The sequence below is a fragment of the Cavia porcellus genome, unplaced genomic scaffold (assembly GCF_034190915.1).
Source record: "Cavia porcellus strain 051 isolate PalLab524CR breed Dunkin Hartley unplaced genomic scaffold, mCavPor4.1 scaffold_10, whole genome shotgun sequence".
Lineage (NCBI taxonomy): Eukaryota > Metazoa > Chordata > Mammalia > Rodentia > Caviidae > Cavia > Cavia porcellus.
The window spans coordinates 64,909,577-64,935,653 of record NW_026947493.1 but is presented as its reverse complement, the minus strand read 5'-3'; the positions used below and the strand labels follow the sequence as shown (position 1 = coordinate 64,935,653).

The following is a 26,077-nucleotide window of genomic DNA, read 5'->3' as shown; positions in this document are numbered from 1 at the left end:
TTGCACACAGGTCACTAAGGTAGGGAGGATGACGCATTACAGAGCAGCAGAACACACGGTCAGTTAATTTATAACTATGTGGTTGGTGCTTGGTTACTATGAGCTCAGTACAGAATGACAATATTACTAATAACTATCTTTTTAAGTAACTATTTTTGTTAATTATCTTTTGATCAATTATTTTAATTTTTAGCATCTTAGTATAACATGAACAAGGTAGAAAATAAACTAAATGACTTTGGAGGCTAAGTTACAAGAGGTTTTATAGCTTTTGCCTTGGTCTCCAGGAGGTGCACTCTAGGAAAAGTAACTGATGCAGGAAGTATAATATCTTGATGATGGAATTGTCATGCTTGGAGGAACCCCAAACTAGTGATACGGAGAGAAGTTTCATAGAAAGTTGTCTGACCAGCCTTCAGATATGTGAATGAAGATACCATCTTGGAAACTACTCAGTTCAACGTAAAGTGGCTGTAGCTGAATTCTTACTGCACGAGGCTGTAGGTGATAAATGCCCAACTGAGGCTAAACGATTCACAGAATCATAAGCGCTAGTGTGAAATTGCTGTTTAAGTTCAATCCCCAGTACTACCAAAAATAAACTACTAAGATTTTGTTCATGATGATGATCATGATAATGCTCATGATAATGAATATTAGCCTGTTCATTCAGGACATTGTGAATTATGTCAAGGAATTTGTCTTAAAGGAATGAGTTGGCCATACACACACACACACACACACACACACACACACACACACACACACACATATTGCTATAGTTATATAAAATCATTCTGTAGACAGTGAATTAGAGGACTGGCTAGAATAGATGAGAGGACTTACTTAGTTGCTCTTTAGTGAACTGATGGCAGCTTGGTTCAAGTCATGGTAGAAATAAGAGGCACAGATGTCATTAAGGAAGTGGACTAAAAAAGATTGTTGGTCATAACCCAAAGGAGTGAGAGGGTAGTGACAAGGATATTCCCTGGAAATCTGCCTTTTACAGCTCAATGTTATGACTACCTAAACTAAGACATTTAAGTACCAGAAGAGGACCAAGTTTCAGAGAGCATGGGGAATCATGAGCTTGATTTTAGACATAAAACATTCCAAATATTTCAGATATCCTAGAAGATGTAACAATTTGATCCAAAGGAGTAGTACTAAGACACAAGGTCTGGGCTGAAAATACAAAATTATTGTTTTTGCATAGTGGTGATAGCTAACTACATGGATACTGATTCAGGATGCCGCATAGCCCAACCTCTGTGCCGCAGAATATGCAGGTGATAGAGTGTAATTATGCAGGAATTTAATTCTTCTGACCAGTGGCCGTCAGCTCTGAGTGGCTGCACAAATATTGTCATTTTCACAACATGAAAAGGTTTGAGAACTCCGTATGAGGTTACCTGGGGGGGGGGGGGAGTGAAGTGAGTAGAAAAGAAGGCCAGGCCAGGGCTTTGAGAAGCTCCCATGATTATTAACATGGTAAGAGAAAGATGAATTTAACTGCCAGTGAAGTAGACTAAAGAAGCAGGAGACAATAATACCATAGAATCAAGGGGAAGAAAATGCTGTACTTAAAGAAAGAAGAATTCACTGGGCATGGTGGCATATACCTGAAATCCCAGAAGTGTGGGAGGCTGACGGGAAGACCACAAATCTGAGGCCAGTTCAGGCAACTTAATAACTTAGCAAGCACCTGTTTCAAACTATATGATAAAAAGAGAGGTAGCTCAGTGCAGAGAACCTGGGTTCAATGCCCAGTAATGGAAAAAAAATCACACTTTACTTGCCACGGATTCTGAGACCCCTGGAAGCCAGCTTGTCACAGTGAGCAGAAAGACGCAGTATATCTGTCTGAGAGCAGCTTCCTGAAACTCCTTCACGGCCCTGCTAAGGTGTCTCCCTGCTTTGGTTCTGAGCAAGCAGGTCTTGCTGAATATGTGATACTTGATTTTATGCTAACCCAATGCTAATGCTTTATTTAAAGGGATTTTTCCCCCCAAAATCATTCTGCTTCACCAAGACTTCAGCCTTAAGAAGGGAAAACAAAGCCAAAACATTGATGAAGTATACCCGCCTCCACCTCTCCCATATGGTGATAAGTCCATTTCTTCTCAGAATTCTTTTCCATCATTCTGTAGGCATCAGGCTGCAGGATTCTTTTATTCTGTTTTATTGTGCTCACATTTCCTTCTAGCTCTACCCAGCATCTTTAAAACATTAAGAAATGTTTCATTCATTCAGCCATCCTTTCAGATATGTGAGTGCCTATTATACTATACCAGATGCTGGAGAATATATATTCCAGCGAAAGATACATAATAAGCAGGATAATTTCAGAATAAAGAAAATATAGCAGGGTTGAGGAAAAAGACTAATTGTCCAGGAAGGGAATGTTGCAGGAAAGACATATCAGAGATAATAATCACTCAGAGACCTGAAAAATGAAGCAGAATTGAGCCCTTGAAAGGACTGGGGGAAGCATTCCAGGCATCATGAACAGCAATTATAACACTTACTGTTTTAAAAATAAAAGATTGTGGCTTAGTGTGTGGGAAATAGGAGTCAAAGAGATCAGCAGTGTAGATTGGGAGAGACCAGGCAAGCTGTGTAAGCACCTTCAGGAGATGGGATGGTCTTCAGAGAATAATGAGGGGATCTGGAGACTTTGGAGCACTGGAGAAACATGAAATGTTTGACTTTTTAAGATTAGTGTATGGAGAATAGATTAGTAGAGGGGAGATAAAAAGGGACTAATAAGACATGAGCCTGAGAAGAAGGCGCAAGAGGTACCACATTCTCAGCCAGAGTAAAGGTGATGAAGGCACTGGGGTGTGGCTGGTTTTAGGGCATATTTTAAACACAGAGTATCAGGACTTGCTAATGCCTTGAACCAGTGGAAAGGAAGGACTTATAAGTCTCCAAGAATGATGCAAGCAACAAGGCACAAGGTTGTGCTTTTATCTGAGCTAGACAAACAGGGAGAGGAGTTTACCTGTCTGTGGGAGGGGGAGGACAGTAAAAATCAATGCTCTGTTTTAGACGTTTTGAGTCTGGAATATCTAGTCATCATTTGATGTCAAGTAGGCAGTTAGATATTCAAGTCTGCATTCTGAGGAGACACTGGACTAAGTTGCAGACTGAATTTCCTTCCACAATTATTTATTAAATGTATGATAACATTTTCCTTTGGTGGGAAGTGATGATGTCAAATTTCCATGGGCTAGGTCAAATTCTTTTCAGGAATGTCACACTTTTAGGACAGAGGATTTTGTTAAAAGTCTGCAAGATGCATACAGATGCTAGCCAAATGAACACACATGTTGCAGAGGACAATTAGCAGGATAGATGTTCTTAACTGTCTTTGAGGATAATAAGTGACTCTGTGGGAAGTGATCCAAATGGAAACAAATGTTTCTCTTTTGAGAAAAAGCAGACGATTTGGGGTATGGTTTTGGGCTTAGCTATTTTTTGTTTTATTTTTAATATGACTAAGAAATATTGAATAAACTGGGATTGACACCCATTTACTAGCTTCTAAAAGGGGATCCCTTTCTCCTGCTTTTTTGAGGTCCTTTAGTTTCCTAGCCATGTGTTCAATCACGGAGCTTCATCTCCAGTTGAAATTTTTTTGTTTCGTTTTTTTGAGAGAGGGCTGTAAAACTGATGTTTTAAAGTGGGGTTTTTTTTTTCTCTGTGAGAATTTTTTACAATGTGAAAAAAAAAAGCAAAAATACTGTCTCTTTTTGCCTGAACTTCAACTAAGTTCATCAAGCATTGTGTAACTAAATCCCTTTATAGTCTCAGGGGGGATCTGCTACCAGGTATGGTTTTGCCTAACAGACCGAGACTTATCTTTTATTTCTGCCAGTTACCTCCTGTTTGATATTGGAATAGTTACTGCACATCTTTGGGCCTCGGTTTCCCACATTTATGTTTCATTTAGTCTTTATATTTTATGATAGAGTTGTTATTTGTAAGAAATGTGGAAATACAGCTGTGGGTGTATTTCTTATGTGAAATGCTTGGAACCAAAAGTGTTTCAGATTTTGGAATATTTGCATAGACTCTGTTTACTGCACATCGCTAATCAAACATCTCAGATCCCAAAGGCTCCAGAAATCATGTCAACACTCGGGATTTTGAATACTTACTGTGTATAACTTTAAAATGTAGATGCTTACTGTCTTTCCTTCGGTCATCATTTTACTTCTGCAGTCCTCCTTTCACTTCAATTCCTGTCCATACCCTTTTAGAAATTGAAAAAATAATTTATTGAGTGCTAAAAAGTGTTACCTAGCTTTTTAAAGATTAAAAACCCAGCTAGCCTTCAGTGTCTTACTCCTCAGTAGAATATACCTGTATATGCTATGTGACTGGATATGGCATTTTATTTTATTTTTTTTAACATGCATTGACATTTAGTCATTTTTAAAAATCTTTTTAAAAATTAGCGCATATTTAAAAATTAGCACAAGGGGCTGGGGGTTTAGCTCAGCGGCATAAGTGCTGCCTTGAAAGCAGACAGTCATGAGTTCGATCCCCGGTACCGATAAAAAGGAAAAAGACAAAAATAAATAAATAAATAAATAAATAAATAAATAAATAAATAAAAAAAAAATTAGCACATAATGACTGCGCTCACCTTGGGGATGGTCCATGTACATGTCACATCTTAATTGTTTTTACCTCCCCGTCCACTGCCGCTGCCCTTCCTCCCACTCCTTCCATCTCTTGATTCTTTACCCTTTTGCAAATGATCTCTCTGTTTTCTGTTGTGTTTTACTTTGCTGTCTAATTTATGCATACTTTAGGTTTCTCATTGTAGGGCATTTTATTCCACACAGGTGTTTCTAAAGGCAGCATCAAAAGCTTTCTTCCAGTTGTACATGGTGATGTGCTCACTTTGGCAGCACATATACCAACTGAACATGGTGGTGCACGCTGTAGTCTTGGCACTCTGGGAGGCTGAGGCGGGAGGATTACAAGTTGAAGCCCAGCTTGGGCAACTTAATGAGACTCTGTCTCAAAATAAATAAACAAACACCCTCAAATAACAGAAAGAAAAAAGACTAGGGGTAGAGAGAACTATGGGAATGTAGTGCAATATGAAGGATCTTGGTTCAGCTCCTTACTATCACAAGCATACAAAACTTTTCTACCATGCTTTGTTGAGATAGGTAAATTTGGTAGACTAAAAATAATAAATTTTCAAACAGTATACAAGAAGGCTCAGAGTTGTTCAACATTTGAAGATGTGATTGCTGCAGAGGAAGATTTTGGGGAAGGCGTATTAGAAGATAATATTTTATAGTTCTAGAAATTGAGTAAAGTGCTGTGATTTACCTTACATACTGGGTTGGGCTCAGGCTGGACTCCAGAGGACAAGCAACATATAGGAATGAAAGTAAGTGGATTTAAAATGAGAATGCATTTGTAGATACCTAGTATGTCATAGGATTGTCCCCAAATACACGTTAATTTTTACTAGGCTATGTGGATTCTACAAATATTAACACAAAATCATTCTAAAATTTTACAACAAAAGCGTTTTTTAGATTTATAATATTTAGAGGTCTTATTCTGGTTCTCGGTAGAATTCTTTCCCAGCCTCAAAAGAAGTATTGGTTGTGCTGCCAGCTTCTAATGAGGACATAGATCTTTATCAAAATCGTCAGACTTGCCTGAATGCAAGATGATCCCAGGGCCACTCCTGTCGTTACATATTGCTCAAACAATTAAAAGTTATCCAAATTCACAGCGGGGAGGGAGGGAATGGAATGATACGGAGCTGGAAAGAAGTGAGGCAACTCGTATTCGAAATGTGGCCTGGATGTAATGTAAGGGGAAAAAGGTGATCTGAAGAACAGTGTTATAAGGTACACTACTCTTTGTGTAAGAAAAGAGAAAGTTAGACTATGTATCTGTACCTTACTTGTATAATGAAATTAGAATGTGTATATGTGTGCCAGCTGAACAAGACAGTGGCAGGATATGTAGGACAATTATACAAGAGGAAATCAAAGAGGTAGGAGATAGTGGATCGTTACAGGTATTGAAGTAACAGTTCTGAGCATGTGCCTTTTTTTAACATTATTTTTTAAGCCGTAAAAATGTTATTATTACTATCAAAATTGAATGTGTCAGAAAAACAAATTACCCTTTGATTACATATTTAATGGTCGTGGAGTTTATCCTTAGTTGTACTCTGAACCTACTAACAAAAGCAAGTTTTTAGACTGTTTCCACATCCATACAAGTCTTCACAGTTTAACTATTATGTTTCATTGTGCTTGTGTGGATCCATCACTATAGCATGTCAAGATCCTACTAGGAAGAATTTTGTTTTAGAACAGGAACTATATCTCTTTTTTTTTTCTGGGGTTGGGGACTGGGGATTGAACTCATGACCTCATACTTGCCAGCCAGGTGCTTTGCCACTGAGCTAAATCCCCAGCCCTAGAAATATTTCTTTGCATATGTGTTTTTCCCTAATACAAGATTGTTTGCCTCATACTAATATCATTTATTAGCCATTTCTAATCTTTTTTTTTTAAATCAGCATCAGGGATCAAACTCATGACCGCGTGCTTGCAAGGCAGGTGCTTATGCCGCTGAGCTAAATCCCCAGCCCCCAGCCATTCCTAATCTTTTCCAGATGGATATTATTATGTCCCATAGGTAGATTAATAAGAGAGAGAGTTTATGAACTAATTTTCAAACTCTACCCATTCATCTAAGCCCTTTTCGTTCAAGCAGTCTCTTTTGATTTCTGTTGCTGGAAAATATATGTTTCCAGTTAATTATCTTTCAACATTTCCACTATATATGTTAGTGCTGCTTTGCATAATGATCCTATAGAGACTGGAAAGGACTTAAGATTCCTATGTTTTTTAAGTTTCTTGCACATGATGCCCTACATTAGGGTGCTCAGTATAACACATTTGCACTGTGTGAATGAAAACCATGGCATGATGGTGATGATCTAATCACTCAGAGAATGAGGGTTGAACAGTAAACTGGCAAAAGCAAAAGGCCGGTGACCCACAGAGCATGATGGTACACCCCTTCCATCAGAAACATCTGCACAGCAAAGGAAGGAACTTCATGACTGTCAACCCTGAAGGCTGCAATTGAGAGCTGCTATTTTAATGACAATTTCTGTATTTCTTTAGCAATTTCTGTATTTTAATACAAAAGAAAATATGTAAGTAGTAGAATTTAGGGGCTTCATTCACTCAATTGCTTTTAGCTCTTATTGTATGCCTAAACATAAATATTAATTCTTAAGGTGCTTTTGTATATGTATTGTATTTTGCTCAGATTTATGGTGAATATGTCTCAAATTCCAAAGTTATCAAAACATTGTTTTTTCTCATTTATTGTTAATCCTTAGGCCATTCGAAAATGGATGAAATACCTCAAAGTAGAAAAGTGCAGATTATAGTATACTGATAATATACTGATTATCACATCTTCTAACATTATTAGACTTTAACATTGTGTTATACTAGGGGATGTTCAGTTAGTACATCTTAGAAATGTGATTTATAAACATTGTTCTTTCATGAGTATACCTAGTTAGACACAAGGAACTGCCTTGCTTTCTCTTAGAAAATATATAGACTCTGATATCAACGAAATGAGCTGCCCCAGAATTTGAAAGAACAGGAATTCTTACCTCCTCAGGCTAGAGAAAGAATTTCTTGATTTTTACACTAATTCTTTTTTTGGCAATGAATCAAGATATTTTTTCTACATTAAAAACAAGCATTTCATGCTTGCTTCAACAGCACATCAACTAAAATTGGAACGATACAGAGAAGATTAGCATGGCCCCTGTGCAAGGATGACATGCAAATTCGTGAAGCGTTCCATATTTTTTAACTGCATGTATGTTTGTGTGTAGGACTGATAACCATATTACTAAGTTTTTGTTGGATCATTGAGCAGAACTGTTTGCAATCTTGCTGTTTGAACGTCCACTTGTTATGCTTTAATTTTGTAACTTGAACAAGTATTTCTAAGGTGACAAAATGTAATTTATCAACTGGTGATTTCTTACTGTTTTTTTCAAATTCTGTATTATTTCTACCCTTTTTCTGTTTTGATTTTTTTCCTCTTTAAGTAAAATTTAAAAACCCAAGCATTTCTATTTTTCTGGAAATATGTGCTTTCTTGAAAACAATCATGTAAATCATTAAAGTAAGAATGGAGGCATGCAAATAAGCAAGCAGTATGGTTTCAGGTAAGTCAATGTCAGAAAGTTTTGTGTCTTCTTTGAAACAGAAATAAAAACTGAAATAGGCAAGGTGAGAAAAGAATATACAACCAATAACTCATCAATACTTGAAGAAAGTACTGATGCCACTGGTGAAATTTATTGCTAGGATGAGGTAGAGACTGCCAAGGAGAAATGGAGAAATCAAAGCAGAAGCTGTTGTCGTTTAGAATTCATCATTAACAGGGTGTTGGACCAGCATCTCCAGTTCTATGGCAGTTTTCAATTAATGGCTCATAGTGGACTCAGTATTCATTATCGCCCATGAAGTAAGACATGGGTGCCCTTGTCTACCCTGGACCCTTGTAAGTTCCTACAAGCAGGTCTGGAGGTGCTAGGATGTAAATTGATGTGAATGCCAAGCGGATATTACAACCACACTTAGCGTATGGCTGTTTTCTTAGAGCTGCTGTTTGGAGGAAGGCGTTAGTGGTAAAAATATACAGAAAGGATGCAGTACTCAAAGAAATTCTAAATTGTGCCAGCATGACTATGTCATTACCCTTCTTCCTCCCTCCTCTTGCCAACTCTGGCCCACACTTTGCCTTTCTCAGATTAAATTTTTTTCTGTACTCTCTAAGTCCCCCGTGTCATGTGCTTATGAGGGCACTTGATACACTGTAAGGTCACTCTAGTTTTAATGCCTTGCTACATTTTTAGAATGTGCGCTCGCTTGTTGAGCCCTGGAAGCTCTTTGATTCCTAGGAGAATCCTTCCTCCTCCAGGGCATCACTGCTGTGTATCTAGCACAAGGCCTCTTATGGAGTTGCCATGTGAGTACTCATGACCCACTACATCTCTTCTTGTTTGTTTTTTAGTTTGTTTTCCTTTTTCCTTTTCTGAGACTGGGTCTTGCCTTGCAATTCAGGCTAATTTTGAACTCACTATGTAGCCCAGGCTGACCTTCAGCTCTCAGTGATCCTCCTGCCTTGGACTCCCAATTGCTGGGATTACAGGTGTGTGCCACCACAGCTGGCTCCTGCTGGATCCTGCTACTTCTAGGTATCCTCCATCAGGTACCTGGCTGGTGGCTGCATTTCACCTTCCTGGAGCAGCAGCTTTCTTGACTTTCTCTGGGTTCAGAGCTCATAGAGTTATTCTATCATATTTCTTAAGAAACAGATTATCATACAGCAACTGAGAATAACAAGTGAATTGAAGGCAGATGTGTTAGGTATCATGACATTTGACACGCCAAATGTCATTGTGTGTTTGCTGCCTGGCAAAGGGATGTGGTGTTACTTTGGTATATGTTCCAGGGTCTTGGCCTTTCTTCTTGTAACAGAGAACAAATTTGGCAACTTTATTGGTTACCAAGGTCTTCTGTTCAAATATATTTTTTGTTTCCTTTTTTGTTAGTACATGTTTGCAGTACATAATGATTGCATTTATTATGGGGAAGTTGATATATGTACATAACACATCTTAGTATTTTTAATTCTCTTCCCCTCATATTCTGCCCCCTCTCCATTTATTAGTCTAATTGTATTTTCAAGAACTAGGAAAATGACTTTAGGGAGGATTGCTAGATCTCTGAGAACCACTGTGAGTTGGATCTGGGCTATGCCTCCATCTGTCACCTGATGGAAATTAGCACTGTTTAAGTCAATGTTAGTAATCACTGAACCATCTGTGCATTTCCTTCCTCCTCCTTCTTCCTTCCTTCCTTCCTTCCTTCCTTCCTTCCTTCCTCCCTCCCTCCCTCCCTCCCTCCCTTTCTTCCTTCCTTCCTTCCTTCCTTCCTTCTTTCCTTTTGTACTAGGAATAGAATCCAGGGCCTTCGCAGTAAACTATGTCTCTGACCTTTTTTTTTTTTTTTTTAAATTTTAAGACAGGGTCTCACTGAGTCATTAAGTTGCCTAGGCTGGGCTTAAACTTGTGATCTTTCGGTCTCAGCCTCCCAGAGTGCTGGAATTACAGTCTTGCAGCACCGTGCGCAGCTCAATCTGGGTATATTGTTTTTCTCAGTTAACAGTCTAGGTTGCTTTGTGGGAAGAAAACTTCCCACAAAGTTTGAAGGAAGATTTGCAGGACATGCTAGGGCAGTGCTGTTGGATGCTTCCTCGAGGGCACCAGCCAACCCTTCAAAAGTTGCTTGGGTTCTGTGAACATACTTTTGTTGAGAACTGGTTAAAAAATTATGTTAGTACTGTGGCTATTCAAGTTAACTTGTTGGCTAAATTATGGAAGTTTTTCTATCACGTGTATCCAAGTAATTTTTTTAGGTTATTCATTCATTATGATCATAGGCTAATCTCAGCTAACTATTGCCAAAGGTCCTTGTAGGTAAAAATATTTGAATATCCATTGCTTAGAGTAATGATAATGCATGCACTTGATCTTTGGTGTTTAAATGCTGCTGGTGGTTTGTTACTCTAGAATCCCATAATCCCCGCTGAAATTAGGCAGCACATCTCAGTGGTGTCCTCCTATATTGTATTGTTTGGCCCACACTGGAAAGCAACCACAGCCAGATGCCGGGTCTCTCTAAAGTATGTATTAGTGCAGGGAGTTGCCCTGGTTCATTTGAGAGGATGTGGTGGGGTATAAGTGTACAGGTTTCATGTGGTAAATCCACTTAAACATTCTCAGCTCCATGAGGTTTTGAGTGCTTCTTTTTCATCATGCTAGGGGTAGTCTGGCATTTCAGCTTCATCAAATGAAAGACCAAGCCTTATCAATCAGTATATAAACTCTTAGAGCCACTTTTAGATTTAAAATAAGCATTGGATCCAGAAGTCTTGCTTTGTTACTGTTTTAGTTACTTTCTCATTGCTGGGTCAAATTCTCAAAACCCACAAGTTGAAGGAGGAGAGGTTTATCTTGGCTCACAGTTTGAGAGGTTTCACTGCAAGGTAGAGAAGCTCAGCAAAGGAACATCACAGAGGAGAAATAATGACCAGATAGGCAGAAAAACAGCAAGTAGAAAGCCTTCCTTTCCCTTTTCATTCCATTCAGGCTACGAGCCTGTTAGTTGGTGCTAACTAACTGGTTAGTTAGTTCTGGTTTCAGTAAATCTATTCAGTCACGCCCAGAAGTATGCTAATTCAATCAGTGGGCTGATCTAGTTATCACATAGTTACAATCTATATTCATGTACCCTAGATTCAACCATCTCCGAAAATTCCTGCCTAGGAGGGCATGAGGTTTGGAGGGACATCTAGATAACAGCCATAGTAATTGTTATATTCCATTTTCTTTTGTCACTTTCAGGATCTACTCATACATAACTTCTGACAGTAGTTATCATTTAAACTTTGCAATTCTTTTGCTTCTTCCTGAGTTAGACTTAGCACTTCTCCTCCTGGAGCATGTTGAGATGTGACCCTGATTATAGGTCTTGAGGCAACAAAGGTTTTAATGATGGATCTTAAGGAAAATGGCTGTCTCATGTAAGGCCATTACAGTTTTTCAGCAAAGTAAGGCTGGATATAGAGGGTAAGCTATTTTCTTCTTGCAAGAGTGTTTCAACGTGACTCAGGGTTTTAAGATTCTCAGTTTAGCTTTGGTACAACCAGATGGCTCCATTCCAAGTTCCAGAGCTCCACTCTTGCAAACAGAATTCTGGCTTTCACTAAGAGACTTAGGCCAACATTAGAATTTGTAACCTACATAAGTAAATTCTTTGTTTGATTTCCAACAATGTATGCCTTTCTTAGTAAAAATTAGGTGATACTTGAAAGCTGTGATAGAACTTTTCTTATTTTCTAATAATGACCTGAACTGGGTTTAAAGATCTGACTCATATTTGCTTTCTGTAAGGGTCCAGGATCTTCATGAGAATCCAGGCACGTCATAGTCTTATAATAATTCTTACTATCTGAGAGGTTAAGTGAATGACTACTGCACTAATGTGCTCATGGTAAAGTCAAATGCAAAGGAGAAAGTGATTCATCAGAATGACGCCATATACCATAGCAGATTACCACCAGCCTGTCTTATTAGTAAGGAGCTCAGCATGCCATTCAAATTCAAGTTTACCCAACCACTTCTCCAGTTCCATCAGTATGTGTCCTAGGATCATGCCTCATAAATTTCTGTGTCAGGCAAGACCTGGTAAGAAGATAGAAACCACACAAGAGAATTTTAACTAGGGAATGTTCAACTAGGTATCAGGTTGCTAACTAGGTAGCTGAAACGTACACAAATTACTTCCTCAGGGAGGTAGTAGAAAACAGCGGCCATGATTAAGGCTGGAGAAAAAAGGGAAAAGATGGAAATTTCAAAAACCTACTAACTTAGAGAAGGATTCTTGCAGAACTGTAACTACTTCTTAAGAGGCACAGGCCGGCCGACACTGTTATCTCTGAGAAAGCTCTTGTACATCAGAGGAAGGAGCTGGTCCCGGGGTTTTCTTTTAGGAGAAACACAGTAAAGCTGGTTCAGGCAAATGCTGAAACTGCAGACTGGATTCAGTGTTGCCAATGGAAAAGTACTGTTACTGCCAGTGTGAAATAGAACTCCTGGGGTGACATCTAGAGAAACAGAAGGTAGACTGGACGCTCACAGGTTACAAGTGGAGAGAACAATTCCTTCTATCTCCAGCGTTCCAGGCTCCCTTTATTGCCTGTTAACGGGGTAACTGCAGCCAGCTGGCGAAGCCAAAGCAAGGTTGTGTTGTGCCAGCTCCAGGATGACAATGCAGAGCAGAAAAGGGTGGATTTAGAGTTTGGGGCCAGGAACCTGATCACTGACACACTGACCTTCTAATCTGATTTTTGCTGGATAGAGCCTCCTTAGAGCACCACGGTTCGGGAGGACCCATCAGTCTCTTGGAATAGTTTCATTTTTTTGGTTTCAGAGAAGAGGAGCAATAGAAAGCGCTTCTTCCCTCTTCTGTTACACTAGAAGTAGTATGCCATAGTGGCCAAGTTATTCTATCCCTAGTTCCCTCGCCTGAAGTTTCCCTTAGATTCACTAAGGGAAAGAGAATCCTTGCATTGGAAACCCCACGGGCTGCTTTTTCTATAATAGTACCTAAAGTATCTCTTCATTTTAACCTGATGCCGTTTTTCAATTTTGATAAATCCTTGTCAAGGTTTGAAGGGCCGAATATAAGAATGTGAGTAAAGGAAGTGAATCAAAACTGGCAAATACTGCCACTAAGAGCCTTGACTTGTAGAGGAATAACAGACAGGAAAAGTCAGGGGAATCCAGCAAAGCAGTTTCAGTGTTCACAGTGTTGGAGGATGTAACTGGGAAAAAAACTCTGAAGTACAGATTAATACATCAGGATGAATTAGCAAAACAGAGAAGCTGTTTGGCATAAAACAGATAAATTATGTTGATATTTCTGACGGGAAAATGTAATCTGATCACTTGTGGGTTCACAGACTACTAATGGTTCTTTCTGAGTATATTAGAAAGACCATTATGCATTCCTTGAGATCTATATGCTTTCATTCCATCTCTTTTATGAGTTTGTTTTTCTGTGAAGTTTGCATTATCATAGTGATTTTTTATATTCACTTCAAATTTTTATTTTCTTTGACTTCCTGTTCCACTTATTAATCCTTTTTATCACAGATCTGTTTTATCACAGATCACAGCAATGGTCACCATCACATTCTTCTTGCCTGTTTCTACAGAACTGTCTCATTAATTTTTACATTTTTCCCCCCTACATTATGTCATCACTTATTCAGGGAGGCAGCTGTACTGTTTCAGTGACAGAAGTTAGGACTTGGCTTCTGTGTAAACCTTCAAAAGTCAGACATCTTTGGGCTTTAGTTTTCTTTACCATAAAATGAAGAAATTAAGCTGTGTAATTGCTAAAGTTGCTTAAATTTCACATATTGTACAATTCTGGAGATTTATGAGAGATTTTTAGAATTAAGAATTACTAGCTTAGCAAATCTACTGACAAGGAGATAAAGGATTTTCCATTTAGAGGTAGGTAACACCCCCCTAGAGAGAATGACCATGGTTTAGGTAATAAGTCATATTCTTCCAAATGAAGAATTTTTGTCACTTTTTATATCTAATAACCTTAAATTTTAATACAGAATTCAAAATGAGTACAGTAGTGATGATCTGCTGACTGTCTTAAAGTGAAAAGTGACAAAATAAAACAGACCTAAGTTGCTAATTATTATTATTATAACTGGAAGCAATTTCTGAAATTATAAATCCTTTACTAGAGAAGAGCTGTAGGTAAAAGTTCCCTTTGAGAAACAAGAGCCCAAAAGTCAAGCTATATCTCTAAATTCGCTTACAGCTGAAGTAGGAGGCAGAAAATTGAAATGACAGGCCTAGAAATGCTGTTTAGTGGAGCAATTAGATTACAGCATCTGTTATTCTGTTGATCTCTTGGATAGATTCCATTTCTCTGGTGCCTAGGCCAATGTCCCCTCACTACCTAACCACATGCATATTTTGGAGAGAATAATCTTTTGTGCAGAAAAGCACCATTTTTTTCCAACCTAGCTGCATTCTCCAGCAAGGAGAATAGTGATAATATGCGTAATGTTATTAGACAAATATGTCTAATAGATTTCAGTGATTCACTTATTCATTCAACTATTCCAAAAAGGTATATTAAGCAGATTCACAGACCTAGAATTACAAGTGCTAGTGAATCAGTCAACAGACTAGATATGCCCTTGGCCTCATGGAGCTTAGTCTTTTCCATTTCAAAATTTGAATCCTCGCTAACAATTCTGTCTCCCTGCCTACACTTTTCAAGTCTCCAGTAGAACGGAACATATTTCTGTCAGTGAGGGCTTTCCTTTTTTGACAGATTAAAAATTATGCAGTACAAATCCAGGAGAAAGATTTACAAGTTTTTGTAGGCTCTTATATCCTTCAAATGTTTTTTCCGGTCACCCACTAATATTTTCTTAGGAGATTCCTTTGAGCAAAGCTGTACTTGTCAAAGCAGATGGATTTCAGTGTCCTCTAATGCAGTTGCAATGTGTTATCTTTTCCTTTCACCCCCAGGCACTTTCCTCTTTGATTGTCTTTAAAATTTTTCCTATCTATCATTCTTTGTAATATGGAGATTTGGGGTTAATGGAGAATGACTTCATGTTAGTTTATACTTCAAAAGAAAGCTGTGAGCAAATCAGCTTTTATAATTATGCTATTGCTAATAGTTATTCAAAATGAGGCAGGGTATCTTGAATTTCTAGTAAGATATATACTCTTTTCCCTAGAATAATATCATCTTTACTATAATCTGATAAAGCTATCTGGAATGTTAAAGCCTAAGATACACTGTCAATTTATTGTTCCTTTAATCTGTTTTTGTTTTCTTGATGAATATGGTACAGGTCACTCTGGGTCAAACTCACATTCCTTAAAGGATTTAAAGCTATTTTTGTAACTTAAAACGTGTGTAACTTCTTTTCAAGTTCAGTGTTTGGCAGTGTTGTGGTTTAAGCTGCCCAGAAATATAAGCATGTTGTCATTGCTAAGTGGCTTGTTTCAGAGCCTTGGCTACTCTATAAATTCAGTTTATGAATCATTTGGGTGAGTAATACTTGTTGCTAATTCTTTGCAATCTAAAAACAATCTATATGATGATAACTGAGAGGATATCACAGGATAGATAATCTATGTGTATTTTTTGTATCGTATTATATTCTAACACTTCAAAAAATCACAGAGTTATGACCTAATATAATGGTTAGAAAACCTCTATTTCAAAAATCGCTTTTTGCATGATTAGCTCTTATGATTGTGTTTTGTGGTGTTATAAGAAGCCCTGTGAGTTACCAGTTCTTTTTAGTATTACTTAAGTCATGTGTAGGACATGGCCCTTTCTAAGTATCTTCAGATAATACCTTATATCAAAAGGGATTTCTCTGTGTACCTTGAGACACAAGATATGATCAAAAGTTTTAAAAATTATTACAGTAAAAGATACGTTGCCATAACCCAACTCAATATGCTTCTCTTTTCCTTGGAACACACATTCCTGCTACTTTCTGAAGCAGTTCTCTTTCTTGAGTGTCTTTCAAAGTGTGATGAAAAATACGCTGAATGCTACTGCTGAGTTCCATTCATTGGAAAGATAGAGTCATAAAACCATTACTATGCATCATAACCGTATTCATCTGATTTGACACTGCACAATTTCTGGCTGTCCCCCCCCCAAGTCAAAATGATACAAGGTAAAAGTTTTGCATCAGTTCAGCACACGTGACAGCTCAATTTAAGACACCATGAGCAGGACTTCCAGAACTGCTTCAGAAAGCGGCAAGAAAGATGGCATAAGTGTGTTTAAATTAAGGGGCAGACTAATGGTGGTGTGGCTTTTACTATAATAAAGTGTTTAAAATTTAAGCATTTACTGTACATATTTTTTGTTATACTTTAGAATTATAGAAAGTGATTGGACAATTACCTCTTAAAAATTCTATGCTAAAAAAATAAAAAAATGAAAATAAATTCTATGCTAGAGCACACAAGTATTCTTTTTTCTCCAACTTTTCTAATCTATACTCCTGATAGTTGCCCTTTGTTCTGAAACTGTTTCATCCTTTATTCACTCAGTAAACCTTAGAGTGCAAAAAAAAAAAAAAAAAACACCCCAAAATCCCAAATAACACATATGTGCATTTAGTTATGTGTCTTTCAGTTCACACTTTGAGTGTGAATTTTCAAATATTCATAAAAGTAGTATGACCAATATGACCTTATGTATCATTGTCATTGTTTTTATTTGTTGTGGTTGTTCCTAGAGTACCTAATACTAGAAATTCCCCACTCTTTTTTAACCAATGTGTGCTTGTGTGTTTCTTAGAGTTTTAATTGCAAATAGAAATTTGAGAATAAAAATTATGACATTTACTTTATTTCTCTTTTATATCTGAAATCAGCTCAGCTCTCATCGTAATTCCAAGTGATAAATTCAGTTTTCTTTGGCTCATTTTTGTGTTTCCTTAACTGCTTTTAAGTTCTTGTCACAGCCAGAGTCATTATGTTGGGTCACTTTACATAGAAATTTATGTGTATATATAAATGATCTTAAAACTTCATCACTCTGACTATTTGATTTATTGATAGTCAGATAACTAGTGTAAGATTTTTAGTTTAGCTATAAACCACTACTTTCTTATTAATGGCTCTGTGAATTTACCCACAGGAACCTTTATGTACTATTTTGAGTACAGGTCAAGGAAAACAATACGAGTCATTGGGGAAGGCCTAAGCAAACAAGATTAAGTTTTTGTTACAGTGAAGAATTGTTATTTATGATAACATAGTCCTATGAATGTGTATGCTTTAAAACCAGGGTAATTTGGCTAGTTTTGAAGACACAGATATAGGGGAGGCTTTGATAGTTTCTGCTTTACTTCTGTTGCTGACATGCTCCTCCCAGTTGTAGTAATTTCTTGGAAGCTCTAATTCCATGACTAATGTTGTTACAGCAGAACTCCCACCTCCGTATACAGCCATTGTCAGTCCAGATGCCAGTGGTATTCCCGTAATCAACTGCCGCGTGTGCCAGTCTATAATCAATTTGGATGGCAAACTTCACCAGCATGTGGTTAAGTGTACAATTTGCAATGAAGCTACGGTAAGTGGAGATTTCCATTAAAAAATTATAAATTGTTATCTAAAAAAAGCTCCTTAGTAATGTTACTTAAGAGCAGATGTGGGCTGGGTACAACTATGACAATCTTCTTCCTTCTTTTGTTTCCTTTCTCTCTCTTTTATAACATAAGGATGTCTCCTAATTCTATTCAGATTTTTTTAAAATAGAGAATATAAGGATAATGCCCTTGGGCTCTTTGCTTACTAAAATGTGACTGGCAATGGTAGTTATTTGTAATTATCTTTAGTATCTGTCTATCTCCCAACTAAATCTGTTTTGATTTTCACTGAAATAAAAATATATTAAGCTTTATTGCAAATGTGGACTTTTTCCTAATATGTGAAAATTTATTTATTTAAGTTATGTCTGTAGAATGGCAGTATTATGGGGGTTTTTTGTGATTATGCATTTATTGTTGACTTCCATGCTAAAGTGTTTACAGATAGCTTGACATTTTCTTCCATTTATTAGACATGAATTCAGTGAAATTTTAAAAGTATTGAAGGACATTTTTTGAACACTCAGCATTGAGAAGAGCAACTAAATTTTAAGCAAGGAACTTTTTTTCCTGTAGTACTGGGGATTCAACCTGGGGTCTTTGCATTGGGCTATGTGTCCATCCTTTTTTCATTTTTAAATTGTACAACAGAGTTTTTCTAGGTCACTGTGTTGCTCAGGCTGGGCTACAATTTGTGATTCTTTCTACCTCAGCTTCCCAGAGTGTGAGGTTGCAAGCATGCACCTTTACACCTCGCCTAAACAAGAATAAGCAAAGCTAATTTCAAGTAATGACTAAAGCGTATGCTGACATACATGCAGTGTTTCTACTTTCATAGTTAGACTATTTTTAAACATTCCATCTCTCTCAACATCTACAACTAAATATTAATTTTATTTTTGGCATTTTTCTTCCTTTTTAGGAAAGCGTAAGAAAAGTTAGGCAAGTGGCTACAATGCATAGTACCAGGCTTCATATAGAAAAGTCATAAAATAAAACCTTAAGTCATAAAGTAAAATATTTCATGGTAGTTTTTTTCAAACCCCTGTAAGGAGACATTATTCAGGGAAGAACATTGTGTAAATCAGTGATACCTACAAACCAGCTGGTTTTTTTATAAACTGAAGAATGACTGGAGAATTTAGCTACATTGTCTTCTGTAGTGCTCTATGCAGAGTTGGCAAGCCAGTGAGTTGTGAGTCATAAAGAGCAATTAAAAAAAAATCAGTGTTGGAGATGTTTCCCTGGATTCGATGTTAGTGTTAATATCATCTCTTAATCCCCCCTCCATAGCCATCTTTTGGTCTTTAATAAATAGGAAAAAAAAAAGAGAATGATAAAAGTTCAGTTTCCACTTAGAAGTAAACAGCAGACTAGCTCATTCAGGCAGGAATCTCCAGCTCCCTGCAGATTTAGCAAATGAGGTCAATCTAGCCCATTAGAAGCAGTGAGCTCACACAGGATCAATGAAACTACTGTAGGAAAACTTCTTCTGGAGATAAGAGAAATTCCTCAAAAATGTACATGCTTACTCCGTCTGTGGAGTAAAGAAATGTATATAATTGTGAAGGCTCCAGAGACAGAGAATAATATTGCTTTGTTTGATATTAGAAACAGAAAAGGAACAGAGTGAAAAGAAAGTCTTGTGGAGTGCTTTAATATGCAACATGCTAATGTTTACCAACGTTTGTGCTGCATAATTAATTATGCTCCTCTTGGGAAATCAGTACATACACCTAGGGAATCTAGGTCAGTTTTACTCTCGCTTCCCCTGCTAATCTGTACTTGATCTTAAACTTGTAAGTGAAGATGCATTAGATCACTAGGAGCTTCTCTGGGGGAAAGTCCAGGTTGAAAATAAATTCATATAATGGCCTAGGATCCAACAGAGAAATTCCCTGGTGCCTATTCTCTCTGTCCCCTGTTGTATTTTACTGTGATTCATTCTCCTCATGTCATCTAAAACGGGTATCAGTTTATCTGTCCTCCTGGGTGGCCATTCTGAAAGGAACCTGATACACTTGTAGAGATGAAGAAATAAAACAAAACAAACTCCAGGTTAATAAAGCCTTTCGTTTCAGAATGAATTGAGAAGTACAATATGTGTGTGGTGGGTAGGGGGAGAAAAATGTTGGCAAGACAAAAGGAGAAATGGTTTTCTAGGACAAGTTAATGGGAAATTTGAGAAGTCCTTGCACAAGAGTCTTACCTGAAGACTGTGTGTATCTGATTAGAAGCCTGCAATTGGAGGCTGACTCCCTGGTTTGTTCTACTGTTGAGTAGCTGTATCTCCTCAGGAACTTCACTTCTTTAAAACTGTGCTTTTCTCATGTAAAGCAGTACAACACCACCTCAGTGCCAGGCACTTACAAGTTTTCTTTTGCCAACTAAGAATTTTAAAACTTAGGTGTACAGATATGTTCTACCTCCAGCCCCCAACTTCAAAGCAGACCAGACATCCAGACCTGACAAGGCCTGGCCAGCACTGAGGAGGGTGCTGGAGACCTAGCTCAGCTGGCTTATGTTTTATGGGAGGAAACTGAGGGGTAGAAGTGAGGTGGGCAAAATATGGAGAAACAAATCCTGTCATTTGCCAAGTGTGTGAATGTAATTATGAATTTTGAATGGGTGAAATTAACCCAATTATATTGATGCTTTAGATACTATATATACATTCTGAATATTTGTAAATTTTACATATTAAGATTTTTCTGTAATGTAGTTTTGAAAATCATGGGTAGCTTATCGCTAACCTTTGTATTTTTTTCTTTTTGTACTGGGAACCAAACTCAGGATCTTGTACTTGCCAGACAGGCGCTGTCCACTGAGCTGTATCCTCGGCTGTATCCTGTAACCTTCATATATTTCTACCAAGTTTTGTCTATTTAGACTTTTTAAAATCTTTGAAAAAATTATTGCATACCCACAAAAGTTTCGAATAAAAGTATGTCCATATGAGTCTCGACTTCCAGGGCGATTATACGCCACTGAGCTCATCATAACTGAGTTTAGTAACACATGCCTGAAATCTAAGTTATTCAGAAGGCTGAGGCAGGAAGATCACAAGTTTGAGATTAGCCTGGGCTTTACCAAGACTGTCTGAAAATAAAATAATAATAAAAAAGAGCTGCTTGGCTTAGCAATAAAGCACCTCTGGGTTCTATCACCAGTACTGCAAGCAAAAAAAAAAAAAAAAAAAAAAAAAAGCCCATTGTAAATTGAAAATATTGTTAAGTTGAAAATGCAGTTAGCCATCGAACCTGCTCATCATCTTGTCATAGCACTACAGCAGGGGTTGCGTCTCCTTGTTAGGGCTGTGGCTTGCTGCTACCACCCAGCACCTCAAGAAAGTAATGTACAGGGGCTGGAGATTTAGCTCAGTGGCATAAGCATCTGCCTTGCAAGCAGGTGGTCACGAGTTTGACCCCTGGTACTGATAAAAAGACAAAAAAAAAAAAAAAAAAAAAAAAAAAAGAAAGTAACGTACACTCAGAAAAAGTTCAAAATTCTGAATATGATTTTTACTGAACATACATCAATTTCACACTACAGAGAAATTTTTAAAAATCACAAGTTAAACCACTGTATAATTCAGGGATCATCTGTATGCAGTATGGAAAATTCCTATATGCCCATAATTTACATTGCCCAAGGTTAGCATTTTACAACAGTGGTTTTTCCTCTAGAAATAATCTTTTTTAGTGTATGTTCACTAAAAACAAGGGTGTTCACTTACAGAATCACAGTGCAATTGTCACATGTAGGAAATTAATCTTTTGATGTAATTCATGTTTCCCAATGTTCCATTAGTGTCCCATTAAAAAAAAAATTCTCCAGGATTCAAATGACAATCACATGATACATTTGGTTGTCGTCTTTCTTTAATTTCCTTTGATTTGAAACTGGCTTTTTCTTTGTGTTATTTTCTGAAGAGTATAGCAGAATATTTTGGAGAGTGTCTCTCAATTTGGCTTTATGTTTCTTCATGGTTAGTTTCACGTTATGCATTCTTGGCCAGAATGCTATAGGAATGAAGTTCTGTTTTTCTTAATGTATCATAAATTTAACAAGCTTAAGTCCTACTATTTCAAGGAATTTTTTTCTATGATGTTATTTATTCTCTTTTAAGTTTACCATGAATTTTTTAGAAAGAAATGCTGGTGTTGAGTAATTATAAGTTTTAAAGTTAAAATATCATAAAATTAAGTACTTCTTATATTCCACCCAGTGAAGTTTAAGAAAAAGTCCAAATGTATAATGAACTCCTTCACTATTTTTTAATTTATTGGTATATGTTTACTACACATAATAATTACATTTATTTTGGGGAATTGATACACATATTGCATCTTAATTATTTTTATTTCTCTTTTCTGCCTTCCCTGTCTCTGTACCCTTAGATCGCCTCCCCAACTCCACAAAATCTATCTCCCTATTTCTATCATGTCTTTTTGGGGATTTTTTTTTTACTCTTTAATAGGAAAAACCATGCAATATTTAAATTTGTATGTTTTATTTATTTCACTTAGCATTATGGTTTCAAGATACACTCATTTTCCTACAAATGACTCAAGTTTACATTATGGCTGAAGAGTATTCCATTATATACTGAATTCAGTCATCTGTTAACATAGAGTTATTGTGAGTTATGCTGCTATAAACATGGGCAGACATGTAGCAGTGTAATATGAGATTTTTAGCTTTTTCAGGAGGATAGCCAGAAGAGGTATAGCTGGGTAAAATGAAATTTCTATTTTTAGTTTTTGAGGAATCTCCATACTGATTTCTACAGTGCTTGTACATTCTCCCCAACAATGTGAAAGGGTTCCTTTTCCCTCACAACCTCTTCAGAATTTGGCGTTTTTTGAATTCTAGATGATAGCTATTCTTTCTTAAAATGGAATCTTAGTAGTGTTGTTTTGGTTTGAATTTCTGTAATGCCCAAAGATGCCAAACATTTTTTGTGTGTACTTACTGATTGTTTGAAATTTTGAAAAGTGTCTATTTATTTCAGGTGCCCATTTTTTGATTGTGTCTTTTATTTGGAGTGGGAGGTCTAAGTTGTTGAATTCTTTATGCATTCTGGATATTAATGTTCTGTCTAAGGAGTAGCTGGCAAATAATTTTCCATTTTTTACATTGTTTTTTCATGCGATGGGTTGTTTGTTTTGATGGGCAAAGCTTTTTAATTTGATATGGTTCCCTTTTCTGACTCATAGTATTGCAATTGGGGTTCTGTTCAGAATGTCTTTACCTATATGTTTAAGAATTTTACCGATTTTATTTTCCAGCAGATTTAGTGATTGTTTTAATATTTAAGTCTTTGTATCAAACTTACTTCCAATATCCCACTAAATAAGACAGAACTGAAAACATTTCTTCTAAATCAAGGACAAGGCCAGGGTGTTCACTCTCACAATTTCTATATGTTATACTTCTTAAAACTTTAAACAGAGCAGTTAGACAAGAGAAAGAAACAAATTGGATATGAACAGAAAATGAAGTCAAACTGCACTTATTCACAGATGACATGATTCTTGACATAAAAGACTCAAAAAACGCTACCAGAAAATTCTTAGAACTAATAAATAAATTCAGCAAAGAAGCAGAATACAGAGTCAATATGCAAAAATCAGTATTGTTATTACATTAATAATGAACCCACTGAGAAAGAAATCAAAAGAACAATCCAATTCATAGTAGCTGTAAAAAATTAAATACCTGGGGCTGGGGGTTTAGCTCAGCGGCATAAGCACCTGCCTTGAAAGCAGGCAGTCGTGAGTTCGATCCCCGGTCCCGATAAAAAGGAAAAAGACAAAAATAAATAAATAAATAAATACCTAATGATTAACCTAATCAAGGCCTCTGTAACAAAAACCATAATGCCCTGATAAAAAGAGATTGAAGAGGACAATGGGACAATATCCCTTATTCCTGAATAGGCAGAACTAATATTATCAAAATGGCTACATTGCCAAAAGTTATATGTATAATTATTTATTTTATATTACATATAATATATATTAAACCAGTTGGCTTGTTTTTGATACAGTTTTAACCTAAAAATATTTTGGTTATCTTTGTGTTTTTTATTATAAATTTTATTTAATGTAAACATATATATATATATATGTGTAAAATGAATTCATCAACATTCTTCACAGAGCTAGGAAAAATACTCTTCAAATTTATATGGTGTCAGAAGAGACCCAGGGGTAGCAAAGTGATCCTGAGCAAGAATAAAGCAGGAACCACTGCAATCCTGAATATCAAGTTGTACTACAGAGTGACAGTGATTAAAATCAGCATGGTTCTGGCACAAAAATAGACATATGAATCAGTACAATAGAACGGAGGATGTAGAAACAACCCCAGGCACTTTTAGTCTTTAATTTTTGATAAAAGCCAAAACATATACTAGAGAAAAGAGAGCCTCTTTAACAAATAGTGCTGGAAAAACTGACTATACAAGTATAAAAATGAAGTAAGACTCTATCTCTTACTTTACACTCAGTCAAATACAAAGGAATCAGAGACCTAGTTATTGAAATGGAACACTTGTCCATAATTCTTAATAAACTTGCTCTCTTTGGACAGGTACAAGAATCTCTGAGTAGTTGTACCTGGCCAATTAAATGACCTTGTCATGTAAACTTTGGAAAAACAACTAATTTGGGCTAAATATTTCTCTTATATAAAGATACCAATCAGAGTAATTTTGAAATATGCTTATAGAAATTAAATTTTTATAGTTCCCCTGAATTTTAGAATGCTTAACAATATTTGTGCTATTCAAAATCACTTGATGTGAACTTTTTCTTATACTCTTCTTGATAGCATTAAGGAAAACTTCGGCTTTTAATGGAATCATTTCCTTCTTAAACACAAACAAGCTTTGGTAATCTGTACATTGGTTAATTTGCTCTGTTTACATTTTCTTCCCTTATCTAGCCAATCAAAACCCCCCCAACAGGGAAGAAATATGTTAGATGCCCTTGTAATTGTCTCCTCATTTGTAAAGACACATCTCGGCGAATAGGATGTCCGAGACCCAACTGGTAAGAGATAAAGATTCATTCATTTGTTCATTCAACAAACTATTTATTCAATGCTTTCTTCTGGATTCCTGTCCTCAGAGTGATTACAGCATCTAGATGAGGGCTATTTTTGTTGCTATTAAGAATATGACTTACTTAGACTTTGAAGGTGGTGGGTACAGTTTGTAGGATACAATATTCTTGAGTGAGCATTGGATATTTTCTTAATGTTATGCAAGACTTGCACTATAATAAATTGGTGACTCACTGAACTTATTTTTTTAGAACCAGTTCATATTTCTTATATGCTATACTAGTTTCTGCTGAATGTAGTATATAAATGTAGCAATAAATTCTGGAATTATTTGCCTATGCCCAGTGCCATTATGGATGTGCTTAGGTACAAATCTATAAACACCCTAATTGTGGTTTTCTTCTGTTATATGCCTGACTTTTTGATGTACCTGATTCATGATAGTCCTATTTGATGGTAGTCTGAAGAAATAAAGGAAAGGTAGTTCCCACTTCACTTTCTTTCTATTTCTGATGAAGCAGGTGTAGAGGAACATCAGGCTGCTTATGGGAACTGGGTTGTAACTCAGTACTTTGGTACTTTCACAGCATACTCTTTTTTGTTAATACAGAAATTTTTTTACTGACTCAGTTTTTTGCCAAACTCGACTTGCCTTCCTCGGTGGGAATAAGAACAGTTTATGATTTGAACTTATACAACTTGGAGATGGCAATTAAATGGTTCCCATGATGATTGACTAAGACCCAGGCAGTGATAAATGGTCTCTATTCTATTATAAAATTTTTATATTTTGCTTTTGAAAGACTTTCTCTTACTACTGTAATTTTTGAATCCACAGCTTGACACTTAATTTATAAAACAAGTATAGCATATTTTAATTGATATACTCATTTTTTCATAAAATAAGTATAACATATTGTAATTGATATGTTTATTTTTTTCATACATTGCAGGCTTTGTCCTCAGTACTTTGCCTGTGAGATACTGAAAGTGTTTTCCTTTTCTTTCCACAGCAGACGCATAATTAACCTTGGTCCAGTAATGCTTATTTCTGAAGAACAACCAGCTCAACCTGCGTTGCCAATCCAACCTGAAGGTACAAGAGTTGTGTGTGGGCACTGTGGAAACACTTTCCTGGTAAGTGATTGGACATTGGTCGTAGAATATTAAGAATTTG

The 26,077-nt window shown here is 36.6% G+C and overlaps 1 protein-coding gene and 1 non-coding gene across 5 annotated transcripts in view; both read left to right on the top strand.

Moving 5' to 3' along the window:
- Positions 1 to 26,077, top strand: part of Pip4p2 (phosphatidylinositol-4,5-bisphosphate 4-phosphatase 2) — a 52,173-nt gene that overhangs the window by 4,043 nt on the left and 22,053 nt on the right. For 3 of the 4 annotated variants that reach the window (XM_005008239.4, XM_063257543.1, XM_063257544.1), the window contains exons 2-4: positions 17,665 to 17,813; positions 24,781 to 24,887; positions 25,914 to 26,037. In XM_005008239.4, the coding sequence (XP_005008296.1) occupies positions 17,665 to 17,813; positions 24,781 to 24,887; positions 25,914 to 26,037 (380 nt within the window). The remainder of the gene's footprint in view (positions 1 to 17,664; positions 17,814 to 24,780; positions 24,888 to 25,913; positions 26,038 to 26,077) is intronic. The other variant, XM_003479882.5, reaches the window with a different exon arrangement.
- Positions 7,787 to 7,893, top strand: LOC111754706 (U6 spliceosomal RNA). Its single transcript, XR_002789375.1, has one exon. It is a non-coding gene; the product is annotated as a U6 spliceosomal RNA (small nuclear RNA).